The 11,444-nt window shown below is 40.1% G+C and overlaps 1 protein-coding gene across 1 annotated transcript in view; it reads right to left on the bottom strand.

The window, feature by feature from the left end:
* Positions 1-724: 724 nt before the first annotated feature.
* The window catches only part of FAM76B (family with sequence similarity 76 member B), a 15,733-nt gene continuing 5,013 nt past the window's right edge, over positions 725-11,444 (bottom strand). The window contains exons 4-10 of the mRNA XM_081950715.1: positions 10,771-10,926; positions 9,110-9,324; positions 7,598-7,645; positions 6,518-6,598; positions 5,297-5,432; positions 3,440-3,541; positions 725-2,398 (exon numbers count right to left, since the gene is read on the bottom strand). Coding sequence (XP_081806841.1) covers positions 2,309-2,398; positions 3,440-3,541; positions 5,297-5,432; positions 6,518-6,598; positions 7,598-7,645; positions 9,110-9,324; positions 10,771-10,926 — 828 coding nt within the window. The 3' untranslated portion in view covers positions 725-2,308. The remainder of the gene's footprint in view (positions 2,399-3,439; positions 3,542-5,296; positions 5,433-6,517; positions 6,599-7,597; positions 7,646-9,109; positions 9,325-10,770; positions 10,927-11,444) is intronic.

Here is an 11,444-nt window from a genome sequence, read left to right on the forward strand (position 1 = left end):
GGCGATAAACTTTTCAAATGACTTACATCCAGGGTTCTCAACCCTGTCTGTTGACCTGCACTGGTTCATAGCCCAAGAATCGGATCGCACAAATGAGCAAAGCCCCATCTGCGCACGCACAGGATCCACCCCCCACACACACACCCGTCTGAGGAAAAACTGCCCTCCACAGAACTGGTCCCTGGCACCCAAAAAGTTGTGTGTGTGTGGCGGTGGTTTGCTGTCTTACTTCAATCTCCTAAAAATATTGAAGTATGATTGGTTTCTGCTTTTAAGCTTTACGCATCCAAATCATGATTTCCAACTTAACTTATTTCAGAGTCACTTCTTGCTTACCTATTGGAGCAGTCTTTTTTATCAAATCTGGCGACTTTTAAGATGTGTAGGCTTCAAAGGCCCGGGAATTTCCAGGACAGCATGCTGGTTTACGCCTCTTAAAGTCGCCACGTTTGAAGAACGCTGTGCTAGAAACCTCTGTGCATTAGGCAAGGTTGGGAGACACATTCCAGGCGCATTGTACTAGTTTGTGCAAGGCTGAGGGGGTCTTTGCCCTGACGAAATTGAGAGTGCCCTCCTACGGATATGTATACAACTGATGTTAAGTAATGGTGGCCTCTATGGTTACTGATCTACCTCCACAGAATCCCAGGCTCTCCCCCAAAAATGCAGTTGGGGAGCCCCTGATTTATGGCATCTCTGATTAAATTCTTAGCTGGAAAAAAAATTTGCTGATCAATCTCACTTTATCCCTCTAGTGCAAATGGTGCTTCAGCCTGCATTACTGTCCCATGACTATAAAGACTGAGCCATGCTTACAGGGTCAGCATGGTTCTATGAGGACACGGCTGGTTGTTGTTGGTTACTTATTTATTTTTTAAAAAATTCTCAGTGTTAGGCATTCAGGTTTCTCTAGGGTTCATTTCTTTCGGCTCCCAATTATTGGCCAAAGAACTCCTGTGGGACAATGCTCTTAGCAGGGCAGAATTGTTATTTTCTCACTGTGTAGAAATAATGAGCCATGTTTCCAAAACTATTCAGAAACGGCATCCAATTTCAGTGCAATGTCGTTAAAAAGAAACACCTGGAGAATTAACATTAGCTCAAATATTGCCTCCTCATCATTCAACCGAGATCACTGAGAATACAATGCAAATCAGCACTGAGATAAAACAATTCATCTATTCATAGAAGCCCTACAGTTTAAAAGCCCCTCCCTCCATTAAGTTAGGCACAGCAAGAGTTAAGACAAATACTCTCTACACAGACACATCTGTTGCAGTATCTACAAGCCAAAATTCATTGCCTGCCAGGACTTAGCACCTTCCCTATCATTCTAACCATTTGATCTTAGCATTTGATCCTTCTGTATATACACATATAAATATATACATACAGGGGAAACGCTGAAACATGGTTTAAAGAGAAAGAAAAGTATATACAAATACCAACATTCCTATAAATAAACCGTTGGGAGAAAAGGCACTTGCAGGAGGAAGTCTACAGCGTATTTTCAGAAAAGGGAAGAAAGAAAGAAAAAACAAAACACATTTTGTTCTGGTACTTACAATAGAGAATCTCTTTCATTTTTCTATAACAGGAAATGCAAAACACGTTATTACTAAGAATAGAACTGTTAAAATCTTGTACATATATTTATAAGGTTTAAGCTTCTTGTAATAAAAGCACCATGATTTTAAAACTCAATGCATTCTTATTTGGATTGAAAGACCAAGAAGGGCTATCTCCAGTGCTTTTGCTCAGTTTTCAAATTAGCTGCTGCTGGAATGTAGATCCAATTGAAAGTTGTCTTCCGATGTCTTTGTTCACATCCCTAGACAAGTTTCTGTTCTTGTCCGGGTAACCTGCTAAAGTCCAACCAAATGCAATCAGTCTGCACAACAGGAGCACTTCGGAGAGCTGCCCCCTTGAAGGGCTGCCTTTTATAGATGCGTGTGAGTATATGTGTTTGTGTGTGTTATTGCATGATGTGATGACCAGGGACAGCACGCTTACTGATCACCAGGGACTGGCCATCTGCCTCCTTTTGTATGGCTGCACATATGCATTTCATAGGTATGCGTGCCTTCTTCAAACCTGTTGAAGTACTTTAATAATCCAAATAATTTTTATTTGCAGGGGGGGGGAAAAAAAGGAAAAACAAACCTCCGTAACGTTGTTCAGTTAGAAAAAGGTATATAGGAACTATGCCACCAAGTCTGCACGCCAAAAGGTTTGCTTCTACGGAGTTTTCCCTGGGAGTCGATTTACCTTTCCAAGATTAATAGTTATGCAAACTGCCACCATCTTCTTATGGTGATGTCAGCATATTCCCGCTTTTGTCAAACTTCTTTCCCTTTGACAATGCAGCAACCTGTTTCAGGAGCTCTCTGTTCTTTGCCTACAAAAACCACAAAAACAGCCGGTGCTCTTGATTATTTTGTACAATCTGCATTATTCTACATTGCTATGAGATGTGTGTGTGTGTGTGTGTATAAATGGTTTTGGTTCCAATTTAACATCAATATTACCAAGGCTGCACAAATACCAGTGCAGTTAAATACTCCGTTCATATCATGGAGGGCTGCATCAGGGTTGTTTGACCTTGGAGGTGGAGTGGGTTGGGGGTGGCCAGCTTGATGTCACTCTTGTTGGGGACGCCTCTGGTTAGCCGAGGGCTCTGCCAGTGAAAACAGGCTCCTGAGCTCTGCTTTTGGCTGCGACGGCCTCCTGCAATCCTCTGCCAGTGAAAATGGAGCTCTTGAGGGCCGCATGCAGCCCTCAGGATCTCAGTTTTGCTGGCAGAGGCACCATGGGCTGGTCCTTCACTGTTTCCAGAGTGGCCCCGTGGGCCAGATCCCCTGGTTTATATGAATCCTAATTTCGGGGTGGGGTGAGGATACTCTACATCAGAGATGGGAAACCCAACCAAGTAGGCTGGTTCATCCAGTGCTGTGGTACTACACTGGAGACAGATCAACACTGAGTCATTGATATGCAGGAAGAGGCCCAGGAAAGATCTTCCCTAAATCTTCACAGCATTTATATGATAGTAATGCAGAGTGTGCTTTAGTCTGGTAAGATTTCTCTAAAGAAACGACTAACTTATCACGTCATTCTTGGTATCCCCTGCCCAGTCAGCTGTGGTAGTACCATTTCAGATTAACACACTTCATTATTTACCTATTACTATTAATCAATATCATTCAATGATTATAAAATCATTTAATCAAAAGGCACAACGTTTTGTAAACTATGGCTCACTTCATCAGATGTCAACTTTTTTTTTAAAAAAAATAACATTTACGAAATCAGGAAAGATGCTGACTCCTCCTGATTTTTGGGTAGTACAGTGAAATGGGTTCAAAATTTAGGCCTTTTGGCTCTTAGTCACTGATGTTCTGAGGCGTTACTGATTGCCTGCGAAATTAATACCATTTACCTGTAATTGTTCTACAGTTTCCTTATGAGCTCTTTCCATACTGTTCATCTTGGTTCTTAGATTCGACTCTTGGTATTGAAAGTCTGCCTTCAGCTCAGTCAGCTGAGAAAAAGAATTGAATTATCTCTTTAAAAATACTGTCCATGATTACTTCAATGCTCTCACTCGCAAACATGCATCTCCTGACTCTACTGGATAAATGTTTAAAGATAAAGAACTCAATTTTCTTCAACTGCTTTAAAGGCCAGAAAAGAGAACATCATGCAGCATTAAGCAATTTATCTGTATATATAAAGGATGTTGCGTTTATTTGTAAAATTGTATTTTACAATACAGTGATTTAGAATTTTGGCCATGTTTTCTTCATTATAACCAAAATACCCTGTCATTCAAAATGTTTTAGAAACAAAAATTTGTTTTTTTTAAAAAAAAAATCAGGGTTTTTTCTACTTAACCTGAAAATTTAACTTTGTCTTAAAAGTCTGAGCTATCACGAGGTGGTAGGTATACATTTAAACTCTTGAACAAACAAACAAAAAAAGAGGACTAGTATAAAATTAACAAAACCAATATTATCCTAACTAATTAAACTTTATAATGAGACTCTTTGGCCTAATTTCTGATATATCTCAGGCTTTATAGTGCTTCCAAGCTAAACCATTGTCCTTTTAAGATCCATACAAATTTTTTCCTGAACATATCCAGCACATTTGTCATTTACAGTTGATTACTAATTTAGGGCATCTTCCCTCTGAATCCTATTTTCTTTCCAAAAAGAAGATTCTTGGTTCCCAAGTTTGATGGAAGATAGGAAATTACTCCTCACTTCCTGTTGAGAGTGTTTGGTGAACTGTTTTTCTTGGCATTAGAAGCTTATCCACATATATTATATATTTGATTTAGCTAGTATTGCTGGCTGTAGCAGTGATTCCCCGCCCCCCCCCTGAAATGTCTTGTGCCCTATTGATTTATGCAATAGCTTTAACTCGAAACTATTTTAATACATTATTGAGGAATCAGAAACCTGAGGAATATTACCCCTTGATAGTTCTAAATTTGAAAAAGCTAGAAGTGTTATACAGTACTTACTCTAGATATATTACAGAACTCATCACTTAAGTATGTATGTAATAAAGCTGACTAGTGTAACAAACTCAAGTGTAACAATGGGGTAAAGTTCTTTTCCCAGATGAAAGTGTATATTAAAGTAATTTTCAGGACAACTTTCAAAATCACTCCATGTTATAACGTGTAGCCTTATTTATCGATTTTCTTGGAGGCACTCAAACTATTTGCATCATTTTACATTATATGAGTAATTACATAAATGGACTCAGATGACATTAATTTACATAAATTGTCTTAAATTACTTGGGAAACCACAGAGTCTGTTTTCTGAGGTCATGTCCAGTGGTGGGATTCAATTTTTTTTACTACGGATTCAGTGGCCGTGGCTTGGTGGGGGTGATATAGCTTGGTGGGTGTGGCAGGGGAAGAATATTGCAAAATCTCAATTCCTACCCCATTCCAAGGGAAGGTTACTGCAAAATCCCCATTCCCTCCTGATCAGCTGGGACTTGGGAGGCAGAGGATAGATGGGGGCGGGGCCAGTCAGAGGTGGTATTTACCGGTTCTCTGAACTACTCAAGATTTCCACTACCGGTTCTCCAGAACTGGTCAGAACCTGCTGAATAGCACCTCTGGTCATGTCCACATGCAACTATTATCTGTGGTTTTGGAAGCCCACCGAGGGAGGGTCTGGAGGGTTAGCTGCATTTTTAAATATTTGACAAACACGACTCTTAGATACAAAAGAAACCCTTCTAAAGTAGCAACTGAAATGACTAAACCATTCACCTTTTTATCCTTCTCCAATATAGTCTGATCTCTTTGTTGCAAGAGACGTTTCAGAGACATCACTTCTTCTTTCAACTGACTTATTAGAACAAAGTTGTCGGTGCCTCCGCTGTCTGCTGACTGATTTATAGAGCTACTGTAAAAATAAAGAGCATCAAATGTAACTAAAAGCAGGAATAAATTGCATCCCAAGTTATGTATGTTTATCTGCTTAATACAGGTGATCCTTGACTTACAACCATCCGTTTAATGGTCATTCAAAGTTAAGATGGCCCTGAAAAAAGTAACTTATAATCTGTTCACATACTGATGACTGTTGCTGCATTCCCCAGAGTTACCTGATCTAATTTTGGGTAATTGGCAACTGTCATGTATTTACAATGGTTGCAATGTCCAGGGATTGTCCTCTGAGCACTACCTGTGATATATATATTCCCTTCTCATCCAAGAAGCTCCTTCAACTCTTGCTGGATGGTGGGGAATGGAAGGATTTATATTCCTTGCAGACAGCTGGTCATTTTCCTCCTTTTAGAGGGTCCTTAAAGCCCTTGGAGGTTTATCTGTGTCCTCAGGGTCACCTGAGTGGTGCAAATGGTTCCTGTAGTCTGCAATTTTTTGTCTGGAAATCCATCCCTACTCCCACACCATTCAAAGGGTGTTCCTCTCAAATTGTATGGAAAACCATATGAAGATCCTTTGAATGGTAGGGGAGCAAAACATCTTCAAAAGAAAAACCAAGGAAGTCCAGTTCCCTCCTGAAAAAGCACCTTTGGGACAACCGTGACCTGGATGACTGACAATCTCTACAGACCTTCAAAGTTATGACAAACCCTGTAAAAATATTTATGACCAGTATTGCAAGTTCTGGCATAGTCACATTACCCTATTTTGCAGAGTTGGCAAATCATACTTGCAGCATCCCTCAGTCACATGACCATGGATTATGTTTTTGCCAGAAACACAGCCATCACTGGTCCCCTAGCAAACTATGGTTTGGTTAATGACTGCACAAAAAAAGTCATAAAAATTGGGTGCAGCCATGTGATCAGTCATTTCACGACTGTAAATCTGGGTTCAATTAGAGTCGTAAGTCAAAGACTTACGTATTTCGAATAAAACGGATTCACAAAAACACATGGGGAAAGTATGAACTCCATTTGTTCGTACATTGTTTTATTCAACACAACAGAACAATATATATATTTTGATCTGTATTTTTACCTATCTCCGTTAGATGGCTTGGTTTCCATTTTGGGCTTTTTCTTTGGAGTTTCATTTTGAATAGCTGAAGAGGATTTATGGCTGCAAAGGAACATTAAGAATATTGTGTGACATATGATCATGTGGCCATATTTACCCCAAATAGCAAGCAGTATTACATAATATAAATTCATTATATATCTATACATATTATAAACTTAAAGCTGAGGCAAGGATGCCCCTGCATCAGGACCAATCTGTCCCCTCAGCTTTTCTCTCAAGTTAAAAACAAATTTTCATCATTCCTAAATTCTTTTTAATGTTGAACTGTCACTCAAGGAACATTTGAAGCACATCCTACTGTTTAATGCAATGCTATTTGTGCCCATCCTTTAAAAAAAAAAGATCCCCAGCCTTTTACACAGCAATTAGGATTTTCACAAAGCCTCCAGTGGTATCAGTGAAATCTTTTAAAAAGTTAATACAGGTGACAAAAGTTTAACTTTCTCTTCTTGAGTGCTATGCTCTCAATCAGCTCGTTAATTTTAAGGGTGATAGCGAGGCAATTTTGTCCTCACCACTTCTAATAACCACATTTTTCATTTGCTGGCATCAAACCCTTCATAAGGGGAAAGAAACGACAAATAGTTTCCAATCCAGATGCCAACCCTGGAAGCTGAACTGACCAAAGCCATTTTACCGCTTCAGTGAAGTATTGCCACACCGGAGCAGAGAGATAGGGAGGGGGGATTTGAGATAGTTGGGATTCTGTAGCCAAAACAAAATACTTTCTCTTGGGAACCAAGGACATTCTCACACCTGATCGGAGGAAGGGGGAGTGATGCTCCCTGGTTGTCAGACCGCACCGTGATTAGACCATGTGACTGATTGTTTTGAGAAAGAGAAAAAACTTTTACTTTTATTAGTTGAAAACCGTGGGAGGCTTTAGAGTCGATTTTCAACAGATCTGTGCCAATACACTTCCAATAAAGATATTCTTTGAAGAATTCACCCGCCTCGGTGGTTTGCTTGCTATAGGTCTATTACTTGGAACCCTGACACCAGACACAAAGCAAGTGTTATCTTTTCAATACTATTTACCTCTGCTTCCACAACCCCTGGTCATCTTCTGGACTCAGACTGCCAATTCTAAAATACAAAAATGCAGAATGTTGAACCAGCTTATCAGTGGAATTCCAATAATGGGTGTCAGTTAGTAACTTCAAAAATGCAATGATTTGAAAGGATGGAGAAAGAAGAAAGCAAATACGGGTCTTTTGTTTAATAAGGAATTGGATAATTTTTGTGGTCCTGCATGCCATTACAGATAACTCTCACTTAGCAACTACCTTGGACAATGATTGTCTGCGATTACAAAGGTAATGAAAAGTAACTCTGTGACTGATGATGGCCACATTTATGACCACTGCAGCATCTCTCTTTCTCTCTTACATGTTCAGCGTTAGTCAGTATACATTTGCCCTGTACTTGATCTATTCCCCCACCCCCAAAATAAAGTGGTTGCCTAAATAAACTCTCTCTTTTTGAGCTGCTTTTACCTCCATCCCAGTGATCCCTAAAAAAAATGCTAACACCAAGTTAACAAGCTCAGTTCTCAGACCTTAATTAGTTCGATTAGAACCTTCCCTGACACACACACAGAGGGGGGGGCAGGCGGGCGGAGCCTGGGCCATCCGTCAGATGGAGAGTCAACAGCCCCCAGGTCTGGAGGTGGCTGATGAGGAAGAGGAAGAACAGCTGAGTCTAGTGCCTGACGTGCAGAAGGCAGAGGAGAGGAGAGCAGGGGAAATCCGTGGGCTGATCCTTGGAAAGGAAGCCCCACTGCTGCTAGCAAAGCCTCACCCTAGCTGTGGGGATAAAAGGCAGGGGGCAGAGACGAATAGAATGTGACAGACAAATATTCGTCTTTCGGCTGGACTTGTTAACCTGCGTTGAGAAACTTTTTGCTGGGGCTACCGGCACTCCTAATTAAAGGAATCTCTGAGTTAACTTCAGAGGGTTTGTCGTGTTTGGGGAGCTGGGTCAAGACACTTGGGATGGGTTGGGGTGTACATGTTCAATGCAAACATATTCTTGGCCAATACAGTCTCTAAACAGTTGCATCAAGATCCTATATGATAGGGGTCCCCAATCCCCAATGCAGTTGTGGGCTGCAGCCTGTTTGGAACTGGGCCGCAGAAGCGGCGGGTGGGAGCATGCATGCAGCTTTATTTGAATGAGCAGCAGGCAAGCACATGCAGGTCTATTTGCAGAAGCCGCGGGTGCCCGCTGCTTGCACAAATGGAGCTTTGCGCGTGTGTGCAGTCACCCACCGCTGGTACCGGACCGTTCCTCCTACTCCCACCTACACACACCAAACCAAAGACCTCTGCTACATGATCCAAGTTGTCTGGTGACAACTGCAACATTTTCCAAACCAGGGTGTGCCTTGGCCACATCACAATCTCGTTTCTGAAAATTGCGTCTTACCGAAGGAATTTGTTGTGTTCGACGAGAAGCTACGTATCATTATTGTTTTTTAAATCTACCCCAATTCCACGGGAGCGCGTCTCCTGAAGGCCGCTCCATTTCGGAGTTTCCCATCGCACTTACTTGTGATGGGCGCCGCTGTGATGATGGTGGCGATGGTGGTGGGGGTGACGGTGGGGGTGGTGATGGTGGTGTTTCAAATGATGCTGGTCTTTTTCGGTAATAGACGTAGAAGAGTTAGAATGGGAGGGCCCTAAGCTCTTCCGCTGTTCCTTGGTCTTCTGCAGCACTCGCTTGTAGGACAGAGTACAAAGCCAACACAACAGCTTCCCATCAACCTTTTGGGAAATCATTCGCAGCAAGTTATGTTACACGTACTGAGTGCTAAAAAGACACACAACAGCCAGAATAAAATTATCAAATACTACTGCTGTTATTCTTGCACACAGATCTTAATATAAACAAGAATATGAATACGTGTGTGTGTGTGTGTGTGTGTGTATAGTCCCAAGAACTGTCACTGGTTTAAGCAAAGAGATTGTTATACTTCATAACATACCCTGCATCATAATTTTTAATCAAGTGGTACTAATAAATGGTCTTCTCTAGCTTCTGTTACTACATAATGTATTGTAGGGGACAAAGGGCTGCCCAGGCTCTTGTGTTTTGAAAAATATGTTAACATATTAACATTTTTAAAAACTTGTATCCAGCTTTTATTTTTACAAATAATTCAAAATGGCAAACATATCCAATATATCTTCCTCCTATTTTCCCTACAACAATCCTGCAAGGTGGGTTCAGTTGAGAAAGACTGGCCCAAAGTCACCCAGCTAAGCTTCCATATCTAAGGCCACAAACTCTTACTTCCTCCTTTCTAGCTGGTGCCTTAACCCCTAGATAAACTGGCTCTTCCATGTATATCCTATGCGTGATGAATTCTTAAGGCTATAGTACTATAGTATCTTGAATTCTCTGAAGAATTAATATAAATGCTTACTGCAATAGCTTATATCGCATAAATAGTAACTGGGTAAATTATAGACCGATTTTTGACATAGACATTATTTGAACCTCTTAACATATTATAAATATATATATTCATGTGATTATTTTTGTTGTGCACTCTTTTGCAAAATCAAATTAATTTATCTTACTATCAGATGTTACATAAACATATAGAAACCCTGACCCAGAAACATATGAAGAGAGATTCCTTACATGCGAATTATTTCTCTATAAATACTTGAAAGTACCGTGTTTCCCCACAAATAAGACAGTGTCTTATTTTCTTTTGACCCCCCCAAAATAAGCACTTGGTCTTGTTTTCGGGGAGGTTGCATTAATTTTGAGGTGAGCAATGGTCACCTCATGGCTGCTGCTGTATTGCAATATTTTCAGGAAGGGCTTATTTTAGCACATGTGCTCAAAAGCCCGATTGGGCTTATTATCTGGGGAGGTCTTGTTTTCAGGGAAACAGGGTAGTCATTTTAATGTAGTATAGAAACAGTTTTCTTTTAGAAAACATCAGATCAATAATGCAGCTAATCTAGTTACATCAGACATAAGGATGTCTTATGACCCATACACTCCTTTTATATATAGAGACAAAGGTTTGATCATTGCTATGGATATTTATCAATGTAAGACTAAGTAGCATAATTAGTCATTCAGGTCTGAGTTGGGAGAATGGAATGTAAGCTGGATTTTATTCAATTGCTTTGAGATCAATTACACTGTCAATTTTACACCACAAACTTTGATTTAAAATCACCAAAGCCTACCTTTCTCCTTCCTTCTTCTTTGCGGTCAAAAGCACATTGCTGCTTACACTGTTCACATGTCTGAGGTGGTCCATATTTTTTTTCCGAGTTTGTGCAGCGCTGGCATTTTGTACCAATAAAAGCAGCAATGATGTTGCAGTACTGACAAGGTTTTGGCTGGAAAAAATGGTTAGAAACTCTTAAAAATGTATTAATTTAAGTTGTTGAGAACTGAAAATCAATGGGGGGGGGGGGGTCAAATAATTATACAGTGGTCTGAAGACAGACTGTCATCAAATACAGTACTTGCATGCTAGAAGAGCATTATGTTTTATAACTGGAACAAGAGATAATGGTTCATAAACAGTTTCGAAAACATAGTTTCAGTTGTTCCATTTCATATATTTCCAATCAGTGTCTGGAACTGCTTCATAAAATTGGAATTGCATTCATCTGGATGAATGATATCAAGCATAAATTCCTTATCTGATACCAAAAACTTCAAAACAAACAATCCACTCAGTGTTTTGTTTATTAATAAATTTTCAGTATGCATGGATCATTTCTCTCTTCATGTCACATAACCAAGGAAAATTGTAATTGCCTATAATAATTGCTCTATTATATCAAACAAACAAGGACAAAATGTCTACAATTTGTGTAGGAATCTAGTCAATTATAGTTTAGCAACCCAA

This window comes from Natrix helvetica (genome assembly GCF_964273705.1).
Source record: "Natrix helvetica genome assembly, chromosome: 4".
Lineage (NCBI taxonomy): Eukaryota > Metazoa > Chordata > Lepidosauria > Squamata > Natricidae > Natrix > Natrix helvetica.